This window comes from Gigantopelta aegis, chromosome 12, assembly GCF_016097555.1.
Source record: "Gigantopelta aegis isolate Gae_Host chromosome 12, Gae_host_genome, whole genome shotgun sequence".
Classification (NCBI taxonomy): Eukaryota; Metazoa; Mollusca; class Gastropoda; order Neomphalida; family Peltospiridae; genus Gigantopelta; species Gigantopelta aegis.
The window spans coordinates 21,186,493-21,210,300 of NC_054710.1; the positions used below are offsets into that span (position 1 = coordinate 21,186,493).

The following is a 23,808-nucleotide window of genomic DNA, read 5'->3' on the forward strand; positions in this document are numbered from 1 at the left end:
ATTATTTTAAAGTGAAAATGTAGTTTAATTTGAGTTTGTTCTGAATGTCGTTTTTTCAGTGGTTCTATAATTGACATTTTCAGACAGTATCAGGTGTGTTACCATTGTGTAATTACCACCAACTCTGCTTCAGATTCAGTATGCCTGTGTGATGATGCATATAAAACAAAATGTTTAAATTTTATTGTGTGGGATTTTGTCCCTATTTTCACTTTGTGGGATTATGTCCTGTGGTATTTTGTACTGTGGGATTTTGTCCGGATACCGATAGATACTGTATGTCTGAATGTCATGTGTGTTACTGTAGAATTGCCCCTCCCCGACTATAAATGTTTTAATGAATTAATACAAAGAATAATATTAATATATGTTGATAATTTTATTGGACTGTTTTATATTTTGCAGAAAAATGTGACTTAATTTGTGACAAAGGCACTCTTCAAGAATCTGACTGCAAATGTAATTGTAAAAAATACTGGGATGGAGATCGGTGTGGTATGTCTGTTCTGGGAATAACTATTAATCTAGTTTTGTGAAATTCTACAATTGTGACCTACCTTTCACGGTCTGCTGCACATAACTGTAAATCCTTGTCCAGAACATATCTTGCATACACATGCATACAGAACCATCAAACCTCACATGTTATAACAACTTGGGATTGCGGTGTGTCGCATACTATTACTAGGTCACTGTGACCTACTTTTAACAGTCTACTGCACATAAAAGTAAATCCTTGTCCACATCATTTCTTGCATACAGGATCATCAAACCACATGTAGGAACAACTTGGGATAGTGTTTGGTCCAAAGCAAACTGTTCATCCATCCCATTGAAAACATTTCATATAATTAGACTAGAATCATACGCGTAGATAGATATGGCTTTCCATCAAACTCATGATGGGCGTATCATGTACCTCACTAGTTCTCTTGTCTTTCTTTCTTATTTCTTTGTTTTCCTTTCTCTCCTATTTGAATTTTTGTGTGTGTTTAAACAAATAACTAGACTACGTTTTGATGGGGCCTAGCTGCCTCGTAATGTATGTAAAATGACATCAAGGCTCACAATTGGCATTGCGCAAAATGCAATTGCCTTTAAAAATACACAATTTGCATTCTGTATAATAATTTTCGCAAGCTTTTCATTTCCATATTTAGGCATTGTACAACTATTTAGATTATGAAATGAGTTTCAACTGTGGACATTAGGACTGATATTAAATTAGATAAATTGACATAAAATTATGTATCATTACAAGTCATCTATAAACCTGTTTTCCAGTGTCTATCATTTACTTCCAGATTAAAATATTAATCTGCCATTAATTCGTTAGGATAATTACCGCTACCATCACCCAACCCATTGCCCCTGAAATGATTGCAGATATTATAAATAATTATAGTAATGGCGTATCATGTCAAGATATTGTCCCTAAGTTTATGCATTTTATTTATGAATGATTGTTTGAATCAAATAATGCAAAGCGTAATAGAAAATAGTATTGAAATATAACTTCACTGTATTGTTTTTTTTTGCAGAAACATGCAACTTACAGTGTATGTATGGCATTCTTCATGAGGATACCTGCACATGTGAGTGTCCAAAGCACCGGAATGGAGATACCTGTGGTATGTGTGTTCTAGGAATATATGTACATTATAACTATTCAAATTTTTTTGACATTCTATAATGTTTACAGAAATCATAGTTGAGTATTTTTTCTTTTCTTGTTTAGCGTTCTCTTCTAGTTTGAAAATGATTTCTTTAACAAATACCTGGAGAGTGTATTTTGATAGAATTGATTGGCAATATAAGAAGTATGCCATAAAGCTCAATTTCTTTTCAACATCACCTGTCCTCAAACAAGGGTACTCTCTCTCCCCCCCCCCCCCCCCCCCCCCCCAGCTTGTAGTCTGGTCCAAACATTACAACAGCCAATGGGATGGCCTAAAATTCTTCTACTGTATGCTTCCTCTAGTTCCAGTCACGTAAATGTAACTTCCTTCTTTTTCCTCTGCTGTTGCGGTTTGGATGTCATTTCCATGTGCTCTGATTTAATCTGAGCCATCTATCGGCTTTTCTTGTCTTTATTGATTGTTTTGTGTGTGTAATATCTTCCTACATATTGTTACCACATTATTGTATAATTACTTTGGCGTAATTCACTTGGTTTCAAGTGATATTTCCAAAATTTTTAATAATTGTGTGTGCCAGTCAACAAGGAGTGGCCGACATTTTAAAAATGGCGACTATTGTTTACCAGAATTGTACAGACTTGAGGTTTTTCTTTCTATTTTACAGGTTGAAAATTATGTCAGATGCATGCTCTGATGTTGTTGTTGTAAAGTCTTGCCTTTGCTGCAAAATTTTCATGGCATGGGGGGGGGGGGGGGGGGGGGGGGGGGGAGAGACCGCACTAACTTTGCCCGGGGTGTCGGACTCGATGCGACAATGATTCACGGTGTGATCTCTGTTCTGCTTTGACTGTGACAGAGTTTGTGGCCTACCAGCATGTAGTGGCGATCCGTGCTAAAATGTTAGAGACGATGGTGGCGCCGGTTTCAGAGATTCAATCATTGATCAAGGACTGTTGCAGATATTTTGAAGAGCTTACTGCCTACAATCTTGCAGGAGACACTGAATGGCCATGAGGGCTTCTATAGTAACCACGGCTCCAGACTCGAAAGATCCAGTGGTGTCTGTACAGCCATCTCCAGCTTCATCCATTCGTGAATCTGCTTTGCCCAAGAGTTCAACTTTGCAATCTACTGTGTCTAAGGCACTAGCAGCTACCGTTGGCTTCTCCAGTGCGGCGATCTTCTCACTATCTCTTGAACAGTCGAATGTTTCATCATCTCATTGGAGTCAGCATCATAGCCATTTCCCACGGCTTTGCATGGGCCACACGGACCGCCAGCATCACTCGTTTGCAGATACTGCTTCAAGGGTTGCTGACGGGTCCCCGGTCCGGATCACCACGAATGGCCAGTACAACAAATCGTCATTCCTGTGCACGGTTGCTGAGGGACTTCCCTGATGAAAACTCAGTGCCACTGGTGGTGGATGACATCGATATGGTGGATCATATGACCATGAGGAACTGCCTTGCCATAGTCTACGACCTGTTGCCGTCCTTGCCTCACCCTTCTGCAACTTCTAAAAAAGGTCCAGTGCATGTCTATGATCGCCACTGATGTGCCTGCATATGACATAGTGAACATTCGTTGGCTGCGGGATCTTTGATATCGGATGTCGCCACTGACTTGGACCAAATGTTCCATGATATGGCTTCCTTTGTGGCTTTTTCTCATTGGTCACAGCACAGCTATCTGGTCACTGAGTGTTTAATATGCCCTTCAAAGATCTAGCACTGGTGTTGGACGATGATCTTGGACGTCTCGGCAAGTCGTCACCTGTGGAGGTTTCAGATCGAGTGGTTCAATTCTGGACATGCTTTGTATGTGTTTTACTTAGATGTGTTTCTAGCAGCGATGGCTTCTCAAGTCAAGGATCCGAAGGGATATGCCTTATTCCAGTAATCCGCTAAGATGTTGGATTTCCTGACTTCTACGGTGACATCCATGTCTACTATGTTGACACCAGAGAGATGACAGGCCTACCTAAGGCAATCATTGCTTGACATCTCCCATAAGAAGGAGCATTTAGCTCAGCCATGGTTGGCTTCGAAGTTGTTCACTGGCAAGATCACTGAGGTCGTTGCTGCCAATGACAAGGCACAGCAGTCTACTGCCACGGTGAAGGCTTTACAGTTATCTACTCTGGAGGCCACAAAAATGCAAGTTGTTTTTCCAACGTCAAGGTCAGCAGAAGCACTGGAAGGGTACCACTTTTCGGCGTCAGCCTTTTCGGCGATTTCCAGAACAAAAACTTCCGTCCACCCAGTCACTCCTACAGAAAGCCCTCCTGATATTGATGCCAGCAGGCCAATGTTGGGCTTCTCCGGATCAACCGACCTTCAACTGCCCCTCACATTGATTCTGAGCAATAATTCCAACTTGATGCTTCCAGCATGTCTCACACCAGTTGAAATATCCACTGTCAGAAGTCGACCTCAACACTATTGGCGAACTGGGAGATTCTGTGTGACGATGCATACATCATGACAATATTGAAGACAGGATATTGCCTACACTTGTCTTCCACTCCAGCTCACACTTGTGTGTTCTCCAGGAGTCCATAGACAAGTTGTTGGAGAAGGGTGCATTGTGGAAGATCTCAAGGGTCAATCTCACGCCAGTGTTTTACTCGGACATCTTCCTGGACCCAAATAAAGTTTTGACAGACCTGAGAATGATCCACAGCATGGCATATTTCAACAAGCATTACCTGCTTGGTTAATACTATTCTGCTGCAGTTAAGAGCTCGTTACATTCCAGGGGTTTCCAATGTGCTAGCCGACAATTGTCTCGTCCATCTGCACCTCAAGCGACAGGATGGATGATTTATCTCGGGGTGTACGGTGGGTGTGCCACAGACTCTGGACATCCAACAATGACCTGTTTGTGATCCGCTTCAGTTGTCAGCTTCGGGTTTACATGTCACCGGTTTCAGATCCAGATGGAAGCCCTCGATCTCGACACACTGGGCATCAGTTGAGAAAACATGGACGCTTATGCTTTTTCACCTCCAATCCTGCTTCCAAGTGTTTTGCAGCACTTCCAGCAGTTTTGCTGTCATCTCCTACTCATGGCTCCGATGTAGCCAAACAGAGTATGGTTTCCAGACCTCATATGGCTCACGGATCCAGATCCTCTGACTACCAGATTGGGACCATCTGCTACTACATCCAATGTCGAGACTACACCATTCTCAACCGCGCTCCTTTCAACTACACGCCTGGACTTTATCTCAGAGGGGTTGAAAAAACCCACTTTACTTCTAAGACCATGGAAGTGATCCTGAAAGCACACCGGTCATCAATGGCTGCAGTTTACAATGTTTGTTGCCTTTGCTTCCACAGATGGTGTTTGCCTCAAAAAGTGAAACCTCAGCTAGACCATCCGGGTGGAGAAGTTAGCTGACTTTTTGCTGTATTTCTGTACATCCTTGAAGCTCAAGGGGCTACCATAGCTGACTACATATCGGTCAATGCCACAGTCCGTGATGCAGCCACAGGATCCAAACTGTGGTCCATTCCTGAGATCCACGCTATGATTAAAGGTTTCAAGCATGAAGACTAGGTTCAACATTGTTGTTCACTGAAATGGGACATGAATCTTGTTCTGAGGGCCATGTCTCAAGCACCTTATGAGCCTAACACATTCAGGGTATATGCCAGAAAAAAAAATTGGGTAAGTAGTTATGAGTTTGTGACCACGGAGCTGGCAGGTGAAGCCTGTCACAGGTGCCGATAGATCCTTATTTGGAGGGGGGGTCTGGGGATTAGTAGATGGATTAGTAGATGTCCGGAGAAGCGATTTCCCAACATTTGTAATCCGGGCCAGCTCATGGTGATATTTTCCATGTTTTGTAGGAGAATGAATGACGAATGTAACAGTCAGCAGGAAATTTGTAAACTTGCCTGCATATTTATTATTAATTAATTGTCCGATTATTCGTGAAGTAGGCTGCGGATGATGGAAACTTTCCCAAACTAATTTGACTGTTTTCGAAAAGGTAATTCGGTTTCATGTGTTGAGTAAAAAAAAAAAAAATTAAAGTCTAGCTAATGTAACCCACAAACGGTTGGCAGAAATTTACCCAATGGGATCAGGTTAAAATGGAACCACTACAAAAAATGAACCATTTTTGTTGGCAAAAACATACCTCAAAGTATTGGCTCAATATTGTTAAAACGGTAGCCTACCTATTAAACATATTCTTATTATTGCATATAATAAACAGGAACCATTCATAACTACCCATCCTGCCCTCTTGTGCAGGTCTACACCAAAATACAATTATTTAACGTTTTAAACAAACTTCATTTTTATTTTTTATTTTACCATAACCCAGACCGGTTACACTTGTACATTTTGATAGAGTATGTCATGAACCTCCTCCATCCCATACGCTCTTTACTACGTGTGATATTCAACCCCTCCCATTCATGGCACGTACATATTTTATTTAGATGTCCGATTACCTATTAACATCATAAAAGTAACAGCAAAAAGGTTTACAGCGTCAGTACATTGTATCTGTTTCATTAGTTTTATTTTATTTGTTCTTTTTATGAACTTTAAAAAATAACAAACTCACCCATCAAGATAAAATACATTTCATATATAAAAAATGATAGAAAATTTGTAAGCACATGAATGTATAAATTAAATATATTAATACAATATATTTCACAAATATACAAAGTTGATCTTACATAACCTGCAGCAAGTGCTACTTGTACTTAATAATGGATTCATGTAATGAGATGACTACCGATAATGTACTCCAAGAAGACAAAAGCAAAATTATAAACATTTTAAAAATTATTTGTTTAATTTATTTATTGGGGGGGGGGGGGGGGGGGGGGGGGCAGACATAAAAAAAAACCCAACCTTGTTTCCATTTTAGCCATAGATTTTGGTGCCGTTTCAGTCAACGCTAGATTCCGTTTTGTCTAATGTTTACACTTGGAGCCATTTGGCACAGTTTCGTTCCAATGTGCAATGCTTTGACACACATATACACACCCAGTGACAGTCCCATATTTCTTAAATTTTAGAAAGTGTTTCTTTTTGTAAATGATTGAATTGCTTAGACGGACTTCTTTTCACTTTCTATTTTTGTTCAAGAGAATGTGTTGTTTCTACAAAGGACATAGTTTTTCTCCAAGTATTTGTTGAAGACTTAAAACCCCAAAGTATTAGACTGACATAGACTGTATGGTGCAAAAAAAACAAAAAAAGATTTATTTTGGGTACATAATTCTACCCTAGAATTAGTTTTCGTTACATAATTTTACCCTTTTACCCTGCTGGCAGAAACACTAAACGTTGGCTACGCTACCTTAGATGGCATGGTGGCACGAGTGTCCGAAATCCATGCGCTCCATGTGCTTGATGTTGACATGGTTCGGTTTAAGAGGGATAACAGTTCCATTTCAATAGGGTTATTGATGGTCAGCTACCAGATCAGGTGCCATGGATTTACACTGTCTAGGCATTCTCATCTATTGTGGGCCCAGCAGATATCGAAGATTTATCACAATGTGTCCTGTGCGAACCCTGCAACACTACATCGAGAGAACTCTGTCCTTTTGACATCGCAAAATGACTCTTTCTCTCGTGCAACCAGAGTCACCTCAAAGATATTACTAAGAACACTGTATCTACTTGGATCTGTTCCATGATCTTGTATTCCTACCAGGTTGAGGGTCTCCCACCATCATCGGCTTCCATCTGGCATGAGCTGCGTGCACTTGCCGCCACTATGTCACTGCACTGCAACACACATATTACCATATCTTAACTGGGTTTTTTGGGCCACTGATTCCATCTTTGCCAATTACTACTTGAGGGATGTCTCCACCAAAGACATTGAAGGCTTCCATCATCTGGGTTCAGTGGTCGCAGTGCAAGCTCTGGTTAGCACAGGTCGTCCTCCTCACCACTGATGTTCTGTCGGATTCCAAAACTGCACACCGAGATGTCCAACGAATCGACAGGTGGGGACTCACCTTGACAATTGTTTGTTGCACCTTTCTGAAGTTCACACACTGGTCTAGTGACAGGACTTTTGTCTGGATAACATTAACCTTTTGCACTGCACATTGGTGACATTGCAATTGAATTAACAATAACTTGGTGTACTAGACAGAAAACACAGGGGGCTGTTTAGTTCAGTGTTCAGATGGATGCACCCATAATGTTGTTGATGTTTTTATTAACATTGGGAGGTTACCTAAAACCTGCATCCCTGGTGTCTACAACTTCCCACCCTGTCAGAACCTGCATGAGAATTGGCTTACCTTCTCCAGGTCCGCTGCAGTACCTGAGGATGGTGCCTGCCATTACTGATGGATGCCACCATAACGGTTGTGATTACTAACATCACTTTTTATGATCTGTGACTGGCATCCTACGGAAAGTGGAGGCTTACCATGGTTGGCCTATTCTTCCACCGTGTCAGACTCTTACCAGTCCTTGGGGAGAAGACATGTGCATCTTCAGTCCGGAACCCACCGCCTTCTGTTGAATGCTGCACTTGTTTGAGGACAGGTGATGTTGAAACGAAATGGAGAAAGCTTGAGGTGTTTTCTCTTTTATGGCTACATCACCTATCCTCAAGGATTTATTCCCACCCGAGCCTCCCTGCTTCTTGTTCTCCATGCGATTCACTCAGGGAAAAGAAGGCAGTTGCAGTCACGTGACAGAAACTAGAGGGAGCATACAGTAGAAGAATTTTAGGCCATCACCGACCAGACTACTAGTTGTAGGGGGAAAGCACTTGTTTGAGGACAGGTGATGTATCTATAAAAGAGAAAACACCTCAAGTTTTCTCCAAATTGCCCGTGGGTGTGTGGTGTGTGTGTGTATGCATTCTGTATGATAATTTTCACAATCTGGTTTTTTTCATCTTAAGGCCTTGTACAACCATTGAAATGACAAAATTATGTCGACTGATATTAATAATAGTGATATTGTCAAACAAAAGAAAGAAGAAATTAGAAAAAGTTTGATTTAAGTTGACATAAAATGAGAGTAATGTTTGCATCAGTAAAAAGGGTCTTAAAGTACTTAGTGTGTGCTGCTCACTTCCACATGAAGTATGTTTTATTGGGGGTTTTTACTTCACTAGAAATATAAGTCGCATGACATCAAGGCTCAAACAATTAAAAGGCAGTATAACCACTAAAAATACACAGTTTGCATTCTGCATAATGATTTTCACAATCAGCTTTTGATTTTTTATTATAAAACAGCATTATACAGCTACTGAGATTAAGAAAGTATACCTTCTCCCCAGAACAACTGAACAATTTGTTTTTCTTCAATTAATTGATCAACATATACTAACAAACACCAAATAAACAATGGTTGCATGTGTTATGAACAATGGTATAATGCAATATATCTTGTTAAGATAGTTGTGGTTAAATTTGGGTATTCTATTTATGAATGAATGTTTTAATCAAATAATGCAATGTATAATAAAAAATATACTCTGTCAAAAAAGAATCACATAGGTGAAATATTCATGGAATTATCTCCTTAATACAAAGTGGCATAATTTCATTATTTATGATTGTATCACAGTCAAATTTGACATGAGTATGTGACAGTGTTCTTGGTATGGACTGACGGCAGTGGAGGCATTTTTGTCACTAAATCACTGAATGAGTCTCTGAATCCGGGCACGTGGATCCTAGCCTATACTTCCTGCAGTGCATGTGACAGTTGCGGAAGTGTCTGAGGCGCCGGGTCACACTGGCGTACATGTCTGTCCAGTTCGTCCCATAGATGTTCAATGGGGTTGAGATCTGGCGATCTTGATGGCCAAGGCAGCACATTAATGTTCTCATTCTGTAGGAAATCCATTGTTACACGTGCCGTATTTGGCCTGGCATTGTCCTGCTGAAAGAGTTATCTCTGTCGATCCAAAATGGGAAGCATGCGACGGCGAAGAATTTCATCCCAGTAGCATACAGCTGTCAGGTTGCCTTGTACGAACAAAAGTTCACTTCTGTGTATGAGATGGCTCCCCACATCATGATACTCCCTCCACCAAATCTGTCAACTTGGACGATGCAATTGTTAGCAAAACGTTCATTGTGGCATCTGTAAACACGTCGTCCATCACGTCGCTGTAGAAGGAAACGTGACTCGTCGCTGAACCATACTTGCTGCCAGTTTCCCAAGTTCCAACCCTGTACATTCGTGCACCAGCGAACATGTAAATGCTGATGTTGTTATCGCAGGACGGGACCAACATATGGTCTCCTAGCCTGTAAACCAGCTTCTTGAAGTTAGTTCCAAATGGTTTGTGCAGACACCCTTCTCAAACTAGGTATGCGTCCAGCAGTGTTCATTGCTGTGGCATTTCGATGACGCAAGTGCAGAACCCAGATGTAGTGATCTTGTGCTACAGTTGTTACGTGAGGTCTTCCACTTCTGGGCCTGTCTTCAGCTGATTGAAATTGCTGGTACCTGTCCCAGAGACATGAAATGGTGCTCTGATGGACGTTCATGTGGCGTGCGACTGCCGACTGCAATTCACCTAACTGGAGGCGACCTATTGCAATGTTTCGATTCGGCAGTCTTACTCTTGGCATCTCGTCTACGTCAAAATGGAAATGAGGCATCATTGCGAGCATTGCAGCTTTAAATACCCATCACTACCCAATCTTTTCCCCGGGTTTCACGTGCATTCGCCAAAATCTGACCATTTCATGCCGATTTCCTGCAATTGTCGCATAACGGGCCACAACGTGCATTAAATTTGTTTTAGGGTGCATTTGGGCATGCTGTCCCATTCCAGGAACATTAACAAACATTCAGCAACATTGTACAAAAAAACAATATTTTGTAAAATCAAACACTTTTCTTCTTTCCATATGTGTGGCTGCATGACAAAAGGATGGTCCAAAAAAAAAAAGAGGTGTTTTTGAAGGAATAAAATTCTGTTTTAATTATGAAAATCGGATGAAAACTTTCCGAAATATTGAACTTTTTGTACAGACAATTATGATTTTTTCCAAAGGACCATCTTTGAGAAAATGAAGTCCGAAGTTTTACACAAAAAACCTGATTCATTATTGCTTGAAATCTTCATTAATAATAATAATATATGCCAACCAAGTTATTCTGTACTCTGTAACCATGTAATATTTGTTTTAACAGTATATGCCATTGACAAGAATTTATATTGAACCTCCATTATACATCCCCCCCCCCCCCTTTAAAAAAAATAAGAAAAAAAATGAAATGCACAATAGTATCCACCATCAATAAAATGAGAAACTATCAGTGCTCACACCAAATATGAATGCTATGACTAGACAGGAATATTTAGTCAATAGTTCTCCAGCTTTGAACATACAGTACGTTCTCACATACGAGGTTGTAACACGGCCAGAGTAATGAGCCCGATGACCACCTCGATTTCAGTAAATAGATTCGTTTGGTTCGTTTGATTCGAAATCCGATTCTGACTCACTCTGATCCCTACTTACAAAGTAGTCCATAATAATGTCTTGTAACACATCATTAGAAGCAATGTTTCTCATACTGGCATTGATGTTTAACAGCGAATTCAACTGGCGAGCCACCTCAGCTTCCTTTGTCATTACACATGCTGGTCTCACAGGCGCCGCCATTTTCTCAATTGATACCGTGAATCGAGCAGGCACTTGTTTTTTTACATGTTCGTCTCGATTTAACTCGATTTAAATACGTATCACGTCTCGCATTACAACATACACAGTCTTAGTACTACTTCAAATGCATTTTTACTTCATAAATTGAACAGATGATCGCACGTTTTTCTTATTTTGTAGTTTGGGAAAAAGTAATTGTTGAATTTTGCCACGGAAATTGTCTCAATGCGCATTACTCCTATGTGACAAATATATCTGCGCACTTGCTATATTTAGAAAGTAGAGTTCACGACCTTTCCAGTGATATGCAATACTTGGCGTTGAAAAGTCCAAGTTTTATAATAAACTCAGCCAAATAAGTGATTAATTCTTGCGTAATTAAAGACAATTAGAATTTGACAGGTTGTACACAATCACCAAATAACATGTTTTATTGTTTTATTTTAGGAAAAACTATGTATTAGTATGAAAGTTAAGTTGTTTTAAAAACTGTTTGTGCTAAAAACGAAAAATAAATAAATTCATGTATTTTATTGTAATTGGCTGTTACGCGATATTACAATGCGCGACATCCGGCACCTTTTATCGTGCAGCCACACATATTACCTATGCGTTTCTTTTTTGACAGAGTATAGTTAGTATTAATATATAACTACATGTATATGTTTATGATTCTGCTGCTTGCATGTTTACTGTTTTATACTTTGCAGAGAAATGTAACTTGAAGTGTGATAAGGGTAGCATTCTTCGATTTGATTGTACATGTGGTTGTCCAAAATACCGGTCTGGAGACAGTTGTGGTATGTATGTTTTCTGAAATTCTACAATATTTAGGCGAAATATAGTTGAGGGTTTTTTTATTCTTCTTTCCTTGTTTTTCTTTCTTACCTTGATCCCCGTTAGTGGGCCCATTGGGCTATTTTTCGCTCCAGCCAGTGCTCCATGACTGGTATATCACAGGCCAAGGTATATATATATATTATAAAAACCTACATGTATTTGATGCATTTATAAATATTATGATAAAACATTATTTTAAAGTGAAAATGTAGTTTATAATTAATTTGAGTTTTCTCTGAATGTCTTTTTTTTCAGTGGTTCTACTGACATTTTCAGACAGTATCACGTGTGTTACCGTTGTGTAATTAACACAAACTCTGACTTAGATTCAGTGGAGGCTATGAAGTTATTCTGTAGTGTTGTCTGATATGTTGGGAGGGGTGGGATGTAAAACATCCCTTGTCCAGTGGTAAAGCACTTGCATGATGCACGATGAGTCTAGGATTGATCCCAGTCAGTAGGCCCTTTGGGCTATTTCTCGTTCCAGCCAGTGCTCAATGACTAGTATATCACAGGCCATATGGTATGTACTATCCTGCCTGTGGGATGGTACATATAAAACTTATCTGTATTTAATAGAAAGATTGAATGTTATTATCAAAGATAACCATTCAAAATATTATGTGTTTATTTGTTCATTTGCTGAATTGGCCATGGCTTAATTTAAGGTTACTACTGTGCAACCCAAATATAAATAAATGGACACAATAGATAAATAGATACAGATGAAATAATGCATTGCAAAATGCAAATATGTGAAAATTATTTTTGCTGAAATTGAGCAACAGTACACACTGGAACCAGATATACACATCGAAAATATGCAAATAAATCATCAATGAAAATATAGCATAATCCAATTCAAATAAAATCCAAATAAATAAACGGTACTGTTGTTGAGCGAGAAACTGCCACATGGCAAGATCTAGCATCACCATGCAGATCTCAGCCACCGCCAACAGAACCGTGCCGTGGCCAATTGTATATATTCTATGTCAGCCAGCGGCTACCCACAAAACTGCAATGGACCTACATGTACTTCTCCACATGAATGACATACATTATTGGTAGTAGTTACAAAGCACTGAAAAAATGTGCAGTTGTTACCAGGAGAAGATAAATGAACCTGGTCGTTGAAAATAAATTAGAATTTGATGCTATAATTTCAAGGTATTTTATGTATCCATCCAAACGAATTAATTCTGCAACTTAATGGCTATTTACCCTAATTCTAGCTTTCTTAAGTACATCAAACCTCAATTTCATAAAAAGAAATCAATGAAGTATGTTCTCTGGGGCGTAGCCAGAGAGGAAAAAACGCTGAGGCAAACCCAGACCTGTAAAATAAATATCAGTGTCATGGGAAAAATAAAATAAATCTTGGGACATTTCAGACGAGGCAAGTGCCTCGTCTGCCTCATGCTGGCTATGCCATTAGTTCTGTGTATTTTTTGACCACCAAAAATTAATCATATAAATCGATCAGTTTCCTTTTGTTAATGAAATTTAAATATTCATTCTAAATATGAAGAAAATTAGGCAAACATTTATCAACAAATATGTGTTTAAGTAACTTGAAAAAAATTCAAGTTCTGATGGAAATTTTGAAAGTGTTAAAAGCTGATTTGATATCCATCTTGTCTATCAAAGTACATGTACCATGTCCCAAACTATTTACCATTTTGATTGCTTATCAAATGTGCAATAATTAACGGAACTGCGGTCTGGGTAAATGAAATTATTGATCTAATTCAAATAAAATCCAAATAAATAAATAAATAAACAGTACTGTTGTTGAGCGAGATCCCCAGTTTATAAGCGTAAGATAGACATGGACACCAAGTAACCAAAACTGTGTTTACATGCTTAAATGGACTGAAGGTTCGTGCACGCCCATCCCGATCTCGATCGCGACATGAACATATTACATACAGACTATGATAATGTTCACAAACGTGTATGATATACACTGAGAAAAATATATAAATTAATGTATTGTACATCAATAGCAAATGTGTAGCTTACATTTATGTAATATTTACACATGTATATACACTCTGTTTTCACATGTGATGATCTGTTTTGTATTTGGTGGCTTAATCAGAAATCCACATAGTTTAATCAACTGTCGTGATATCAATGGACAGTAGTTGATTTAATTTATGTATTGATGGTTTATTGTAAAGAAATGTGGGTTTTCTAAACTATTCTTGGGTGTGGCAGTAATCCTACATGTTACCAATCTCCTAAAGTTTTCCTAAGGACGAGCACTTGATATTGGATCATGGAAGCAATAATCTATTAAATACTTTGCGTAATATATTTTCGACTGCGTTGTGCAGAGATATATGATTTGTTTTGGTTTAATGTATTTGCCTCATAAATACTCTAAAACTAGGATGAAATGGTAATTGTTCTTTATACCAGTGATATTACAGAGAGTTGATTCTACCATTTATGTCTATTTTATATCTGCTGGTTCTATAGAAAGGCTACATGCAGGTATTTTGTATTTACAAAAACTGTTTGTATTTAAATGCAGTAGGTGTCTGTAGATAAAATTTAATGGATACACTATAGCAATATGTTTGTAAATTCATTACAGTGACGTATCTAGTACAGTAAACTATTGAAGTTCCAGTGATCGATTATAATCGAAAACTGATCGGTTTGGCTGTACTGATGTGATGATAGATTATAATAAAATTCATAATCGATTGTCATGGAAAATGTTAACAATAATTGTTCTTACAGTTCAGACAAAGGAACTGATGTAACTACGATTCCCAACACGACAGTAACACAGACTGGATAAAGTGAACTGCTATTCTGTTTTAATCGTGAAGAAATACATTTCTCAGCACTTCACAAACTTTGCAGCTACTCCTATGTCAGGTTCAGGGAGGCTGTCCAGATATCAATGGCTCTGCTGCAGTGTATAGAGTTCAACTTTAAAGTTTTCATTCTGATTATGTCCCCTGTTATCGGAGGACAGCTCTCCAAAAGCAGCACCCTCTTTGACCTTCTTATAAGCTGACTTCATCTCCTGTTCGTTTTATTCTGATTATGTCCCCTGTTATCGGAGGACAGCTCTCCAAAAGCAGCACCCTCTTTGACCTTCTTATAAGCTGACTTCATCTCCTGTTCGTTTTATTCTGATTATGTCCCCTGTTATCGGAGGACAGCTCTCCAAAAGCAGCACCCTCTTTGACCTTCTTATGAGCTGACTTCATCTCCTGTTCGTTTTATTCTGATTATGTCCCCTGTTATCGGAGGACAGCTCTCTAACAGCAGCACCCTCTTTGACCTTCTTATAAGCTGACTTCATCTCCTGTTCGTTTTATTCTGATTATGTCCCCTGTTATCGGAGGACAGCTCTCCAAAAGCAGCACCCTCTTTGACCTTCTTATAAGCTGACTTCATCTCCTGTTCTTTTCATTCTGATTATGTCCCCTGTTATCGGAGGACAGCTCTCTAACAGCAGCACCCTCTTTGACCTTCTTATAAGCTGACTTCATCTCCTGTTTGTTTTATTCTGATTATGTCCCCTGTTATCGGAGGACAGCTCTCCAAAAGCAGCACCCTCTTTGACCTTCTTATGAGCTGACTTCATCTCCTGTTCTTTTCATTCTGATTATGTCCTCTGTTATCGGAGGACAGATCTCCAAAAGCAGCACCCTCTTTGACCTTCTTATGAGCTGACTTCATCTCCTGTTCTTTTCATTCTGATTATGTCCTCTGTTATCGGAGGACAGCTCTCCAACAGCAGCACCCTCTTTGACCTTCTTATAAGCTGACTTCATCTCCTGTTCGTTTTATTCTGATTATGTCCCCTGTTATCGGAGGACAGCTCTCTAACAGCAGCACCCTCTTTGACCTTCTTATAAGCTGACTTCATCTCCTGTTCTTTTCACTCTGATTATGTCCTCTGTTATCGGAGGACAGCTCTCCAAAAGCAGCACCCTCTTTGACCTTATGACCGTGATCAATGAACTCTCACCCAGAAGTAATCTGTGTAGTGAGAGCTGACTTCATCTCCTGTTCTTTTCATCTGATTATCCCCCCTGTCATCAGAGGACAGCTCTCTAACAGCAGCATTCTCTTTGACCTTCTTATGAGCTGACTTCATCTCCTGTTCTGTGTTTCTTTGGGAGAGCTCATTTTTCTCTGTCGTTTCAATCTCACTTTTTCTTGGCTTAAGATGAGGTGAAAAAGTTCCTTTGAATCTTGTAAAAAATGTTTTATGATGCATATTTGGTCTATATTCCATTGTTGCATAAAGCAAAAAGAATGTTATCTTTTCAACAGTCAAATGACATATAAGTATTTATAAGTATTATGATAAAACATTATTTTAAAGTGAAAATGTAGTTTAAAATTAATTTGAGTTTTCTCTTAATGTCTTTTTTTTCAGTGGTTCTATTGACATTTTCAGACAGTATCACGTGTGTTACCGTTGTGTAATTAACACAAACTCTGACTCAGATTCAGTGGAGGCTATGAAGTTATTCTGTAGTGTTGTCCGATATGTTGGGAGGGGTGGGATGTAAAACATCCCTTGTCCAGTGGTAAAGCGCTTGCATGATGCGCTATCAGTCTAGAATTGATCCCAGTCAGTAGGCCCATTAGGCTATTTCTCGTTCCAGCCAGTGCACAATGACTGGTATATCACAGGCCATGGTGCATGTATGTACTATCCTGCATGCATTTGATGCATTTATAAATATTATGATAAAACATTATTTTAACGTGAAAATGTAGTTTATAATTAATTTGAGTTTTCTCTTAATGTCTTTTTTTTCAGTGGTTCTGTTGACATTTTCAGATAGTATCACGTGTGTTACCGTTGTGTAATTAACACAAACTCTGACTCAGATTCAGTGGAGGCTATGAAGTTATTCTGTAGTGTTGTCCGATATGTTGGGAGGGGTGGGATGTAAAACATCCCTTGTCCAGTGGTAAAGCGCTTGCATGATGCGCTATCAGTCTAGAATTGATCCCAGTCAGTAGGCCCTTTGGGCTATATTTCTCTTTCCACCCATTACTGGTATATCACAGGGATAGTGTAAATAAAATATCCCTTACTAATGTACTTTTCTGCCTGTGGGATGGTAGATATAAACATATCTTGCTACTAATGGAAAAATGTAGTGGATTTCGTCTCTAAGACTATAGGTAGCCCAGTGTTAAAGCACTCGCTTGATGCACAGTCAGTTTGGGATCGATCCCTGTCAGTAGGCCCATTGGGCTATATTTCTCATTCCAGCCAGTGCACCATGACTGGTATATCAAAGGCTATGTGCTATATCCTGTCTGTGGGATAGTGTAAATAAAAGATCCCTTACTACTAATGCAAAATGTAGTGGGTTAAAATTTCCTCTCTAAGACTATATGTCAAAATTACCAAATGTTTGACATCCAACAGCCGATGATTAATATATCAAAATGCTCTAGCAGCGTCATTAAACAAAAGAAACTTTAACTTTAACATGTGGAAATATGTAGTAAGGGTAGCCAGTATGCTTTATCATAATGCACACACACTAGCACCTTCATGTATCACAGTTATTTGGTAGAGATTGATAGATACTGTATATCTGAATGTAACGTGTGTTACCATAGAATTGCCCCTCCCTGACTATAAATGTTTTAATAAAATAGTACAAACAACAATATAAATATATGTTGATGATTTTACTGGACTGTTTTATATTTTGCAGAAAAATGTGACTTAACTTGTGACAAAGGCACTCTTCAAGAATCTGATTGCAAATGTGAATGTGATAAATACTGGGATGGAGATCGGTGTGGTATGTCTGTTCTAGGAATAACTATTAATCTAGTTTTGTGAAATTCTACACTAGTTTTAGAAATTATATCTGAATCACTATAATTAAATGTGCAAGCTAGCCTTGATTTCCATCCTGGGTCACACAATGTTGAGAAACTTTTCAGAACTAGAACTTTCAGAAGTTGTTGAAAGAGATTTATTCTCTCATACAACCATGCAGAGTCGTCTGGAGGATATAACCAAGAACATGGTGTTAATATGGATCAGCTCAAACATTCTGCATGTTTATGAAGATGAAGTCCTTTGTGTGCAATCTGCATCTAACCCGCACAAGTTAAGAACACTTGCACAACAATATCCTTGCACTGCCACCCACTTCTTACTAATATACTATTGGGATCCTTTTGGGCCATGGTTTCCATCTTCGATAATAATTACCTTAGATATATGTCTCCACTAAAGATATTGATGGGTTCCATCTTCTGGGTTTGAGGTCAGATTAAGTTGGGGGGGGGGGGGGGGGGGGGGTGGAGTAGAAAACTTACATTTTGTTAGCTCTTTTCATGAATACATAATCTGACCAGCTCAAGTGTTTTCACCCTCCCAACCATATCTGCACAAGGCAATATCAGAAAGGATTTATTTTAATAAGATTGTGACTCAATCCTCCCATATATTACTGTTGGGTTATCATCTATAAGAGGAACGGCTCTAACTAGGATATTACAATCTGCCATTAATTTTTTAGGATAATTACAGACCCCACCCCACCCCTTGCCCCCTGAAATGATTGCAGATATTATAAACAATTATAATAATGGAGTATCATGTCAAGATATTGTCTTTAAGTTTAAGCATTTTATTTATGAATTATTGTTTTAATCAAATAATGTAAAGCATAATAGAAAATAGTATTGAAATATAACTAGACTGTATTGTTTTCAATTGCAGAAACATGCAACTTACAGTGTAAATATGGCAGTCTTGATTACGATACCTGCACATGTGATTGTCCAAAATACCGGATTGGAGATAACTGTGGTATGTATGTTCTAGGAATAACTATTATTCTAATTTGTTTACATTCTATAATGTTTAGAGAAATCATAGTTGAGTATTTTTTCTTTCCTTGTTTACCTTTCTGTTCTATTTTTAAAATAATTTCTTCCACAAAAACCTGGAGTGTATTTTGATAGAATTGATTGGCTCAAAATTGGCGGGGTGGGGGCAACCAAAATACAAAGTATGCATTCTGTATAATCATTTTCACAATCAGTTTGGGGGTTTTCATCTTAAGGCATTGTACGACCATTGAGATAATGAAATTATGTCAACTGATATTAACGGTGATAATAATATTGTAAACAAAACAAAAAATAAGAAAAAGAATGAAATTAGAAAAAGATTGATTTAAATTGACATAAAATGAGAGTGAAGTTTGCATCAGTAATAAGGGTCTTAAAGTGCTTTACAGTGTGTAATGTTCACTTCCACATGATGTATGTTTTATTGGGGTTTTTACTAAAAATATTAGTCACATGACATCAAGGCTTAAACTTAGCACGGTCAAATTAAAGGCAATTACCACTCAAATTACACAGTTTGCATTCTGTATGATAATTTTCACAACCAGCTTTTTATTTTTATTATAAAACAGCATTATACAGCTACTGAGATTAAGAAACTAGTTGCAACTATACCTGCATTAGATCAATGATTAAATGACTATACTTCTCCCCAGAACAACTAAACAGTCTGTTTTTCTTTAATTGATCAACATAGTTACAAACACCCCCCCCCCCCCCCACACACACACACCCCTCCAAAAAACCAATTGTTGCATGTGTTAAGAACAGCTGTATAATGCAATATATTTTGTCAAGATAGTTGTGGTTAAATTTGGGTATTCTATTTATGAATTAATGTTTTAATCAAATAATGCAATGAATAATAGAAAATAGTATTAAAATATAACTATATGTTTATGATTCTGCTGCTTGCATGTTTACTGTTTTATACTTTTTTTTAGAGACATGTAACTTAACATGTCATAACGATAGCACTCTTCGGCTTGATTGTACATGTGGTTGTCCAAAATACCGGTCTGGAGACAGTTGTGGTATGTTTGTTTTTGCAATTACTATTATTCAAATTTTCTTAACTTCTACAATATTTGTTTTTCTTTCTTATCTAATTTTGAAAACAATTCTTTCGGCAAATAACTAGACCTGATTACAAATATGAGTGGCATAGAATCAAGGCTTGAAATTGGCAGCTAGGGCACAAGCTAGAGGTAATATGGCTCTCAAAATACACAGTATTTATTCTGTATGATTTTTCGTTTTTCACAACAATGTTGTGATTTCCATTTTTAAGTATTGTACAATTATTAAACAGTTGACCAATGAATATTTTCCACCAGTATGTCCCATCCCTGTCGTGGATATATACCTACCGGTGTAATTTTATTAAGTCCAAGATAAATTGTAAGCAAAATGTTTCAAGATATTTTGCCACCATTTTTCACCATCACTGGCTCCCAAATAGCTGTTACTGTAACACGGTGCAGGCGTCATAATGCAAACAGTGACGTCTTTTAAGGATGCACTTCACGATTTATGTTGTTTTTTATGTGTGTGTTTTCAAAACATTCTATATAATTAAAATTTTAAGATTAAAATTATTGTTCAAGTGCATTATATAATGAAATAACTCAAATTTAACAACAGTGCACAGTTAACAACGAATAACTTACAATTGCCTGAACACTCCATGAAACACAACACCAAAACAGCATATTGCATGCAAAGCATGAAAAACATAAATTGAATGTGCAAATCATGCTGATTGGGGCTATGAAAGATGGTCTTTGAAAAGCCACTTTCATTTATGAAGTAGTCTTTGAGGATACGTTAAACAAGTGATGGCAAGGTTGACAGCTGAGGAACGTGAACGTGCCTTAGGCATGCTTCAAGTCGGCCACTAGACTCCAAAGGAGATACCAGCAGACAGGAACCACCAGGGCATGCTTCAAGTCGGCCACTAGACTCCACAGGAGATACTAGCAGACAGGAACCACCAGGGATCGTCCATGTCCAGTCCAATGACGTGTTACGACACTGCAACAAGATAGCCATGTTGTTCGTCTTCATATTTGTGATTGAACGCTGCCAGCTGCCAGGACTGCACCAATTGTTCACGGTCGATGAGAGGTTATCAGCGCAGACACTGTGCATCGCTGTCTTTGCTCTGCTGGACTGCATGCTCAATGACCATATGTTGGACCTATCCTGACCTATACTGACTGATCGACATCGAAACGAGCGCCGACGTTTGACAGGAAGGTATCGTCATTGGAGATTACAACGTTGGCATGGTATGCTATTCTCTGACGAATCCTGTTTCCATTTAAGGAATGCTGATGGTCATAAGCGTGGAGAAATCACGTCATTTCCTTCTTTCATCAGCACCGAGACATGCACACATTTCAGCAAGATAACGCCCGAGCGCACACAGCACGTGTTACAACACAGTATCTAGCAAACAATAATGTCCCTTTGCTTGAATGGCCAGCACTGTCCCCTGATTTATTGCCAATAGAGTCTTTGGTATTACCTTAGTCAACGCATCTCACGTCGTCCACAAATGAATAACCTTAGAGAACTGGAAAACGCACTACAGCAGGAGTGGAATGCTATCCCCCAGAACACTATTCGCAGACTTACCGGGTCGATGAGAAGACGTTGCATGGCTTGTGTTGCTGCAGATGGTCATACACACTATTGACTTTTCATAGTGACCCTACATGTCTTTCATACGTAGATGAATTAAAACTAATCAATGATTGTACATCATTTTTTGTTTGTTGTCATTATCAATCGGGTATTCTTTTCGAAATCCACACATTTCTTGGTGGTGCATTTTCAATGCTGTTGAGTATATATATTAGGGGAACTCTAATAGGAATTTACAATTGCCAAAATTGTAAGGTATATTAGCTGTGGGGAATGGTTATATGATAATAGTGAATTAATTCAGCAAACATTACAACCAGTAGTTCAGTATTACAGTAGGTTTTATGATCACCAAAGATCTTGAAAGACGATTGGGGTTAGAAGTGAAATTTGAAAGTTGACGTTTTTTTATCAGTAGTGGGTGATACCGCCACGATGTGTCAGACATTCATTCAGTCAATGAGGCATACTGTGTATGAGTCTTCCAATGGCCATTTGAGGGAGTCTGTTTCACTACTCTTGCAGCGCCTCACCAAGTTCCGCTAACGTGGTCGGCGGTCTTTGACGTTGACGCACACGTCTCCCTATCATGTCCCAGATGTGTTCAATGGGGGAAAGGTCTAGGCTCATTGTTGGCCATGGCATTCGATAGATGTTGTGCTGCTGGATGTAAGCATTGACGATTCGTGCACGGTGAGCATGGGCATTGTTGTCCTGAAAAACAAAACTTCGATCCACACGCCTAGCAAACGGGACGACAAAGGGTGTCAGTATGTTGTCCTGGTAGTACTGCCCAATGACCATTCCTTGCACAATATGGAGGGGGGTTCTGTCAGTCAGTCATAGTGATACCACACCACACCATAACCGATCCACCGCCAAATCTGTCATGAAATCGCATTGTGACGTTGGCATGGTGTTCATTTCGTCATCACCAGACCCTTCATAACAGAGCAGAGTTTTCTTTGAACCGGAGATTCGTCTAAAGGAATATTTGTTTCTATCTTATTAATGATTAATTTCTTGAAGTAATGTCTTAAGGGAATTAATAACACCATAATATTCTAAAAACGATACATTTATACCATACAGAGGTGCACAAATCAGTTGTCCGCACACCCGGGACAACCAAAATATGTTGCGGGCAACCATTATTTATCAAGCAATTGCCCAACGGGCAACCAAGAAAATCATAAAACAAATAAAATGAAAAACGAAACTTCACGACACTTAGACAGTCAAGGGCAATTCAAAAGTATCAGCAATGACAACTTGACTGACAGGCGATATAAATATCCACCCTAATGCTGCCATCCACTCAGCGTTCACCATGCATGATTTCGGCAGGAGGTGTTTGGAAAAGCCATATGCTAAATATTTCGTCCCCAAACTAGCTGGTTCCAACCAATTCTCGCTACAAAATATTTCCTATTTACCCTAAAAACCTTGTTGACGCATCTCAATACTGATGACTTGTGCTTACTGAGTGTGATTTTTTTAGACACCATCTGGCAAGCTTTAGTTAGTTTAATTAATAATGAAATATTTCTTACTTTAAAACGAGTTCTGTATTTTGTAAAACGTGTTTTTTATGTTTTAAGTTCTTCGTACTTTAGTGAATTAAATTGTATTTTTGTTAAATGGTTTAGTAATATCATCAATATAAACTATGTATTTGGTGATGAAATAATTTGGATAGGGACAAACTAGTAGTACTAAGTAGGGTCGATTTGACATGAGACGAAATGTTTGGTATCACTGAAAATGCGGACCATGCAGGCCTGCTACTCATGATCTCTACATGTACACTGTTTTACAGAGTATTCCCATGCTTTCTCACTCTAAGGAGCTGTTCAACAATTAAGCAAATCCTGCGGCGTTTTGCATCATTGGAATTATACGCGTTATTGAATGCTGGTGATTGTTTGTTAAGAATTATATGTATCCTTTTAAAAACAATATCTCGTAATATTACTTGTGTTTAATTTGTTCGATCTACTACACAGAGGTTAAGCAGTCGTTAAAAATTTGCGCTGAATAATGTTGGCTACAGTAGGTTACAATCTTTGGAAATGGATGATTCAGCCGTTGAAACGAGTATTACAATTTACATAATTTTAGAGTTTGTTCGCGCCCTTTTTTGGAGTGGGTGAAGTGTATGT

General features: G+C 38.5%; 1 protein-coding gene across 3 annotated transcripts in view; it reads left to right on the top strand.

The window, feature by feature from the left end:
• Positions 1–23,808, top strand: part of LOC121386433 (balbiani ring protein 3-like) — a 251,642-nt gene that overhangs the window by 192,950 nt on the left and 34,884 nt on the right. For 2 of the 3 annotated variants that reach the window (XM_041517325.1, XM_041517326.1), the window contains exons 15-20: positions 406–495; positions 1,542–1,631; positions 11,992–12,081; positions 17,842–17,931; positions 18,864–18,953; positions 19,942–20,031. In XM_041517325.1, coding sequence (XP_041373259.1) covers positions 406–495; positions 1,542–1,631; positions 11,992–12,081; positions 17,842–17,931; positions 18,864–18,953; positions 19,942–20,031 — 540 coding nt within the window. The remainder of the gene's footprint in view (positions 1–405; positions 496–1,541; positions 1,632–11,991; positions 12,082–17,841; positions 17,932–18,863; positions 18,954–19,941; positions 20,032–23,808) is intronic. The other variant, XM_041517327.1, reaches the window with a different exon arrangement.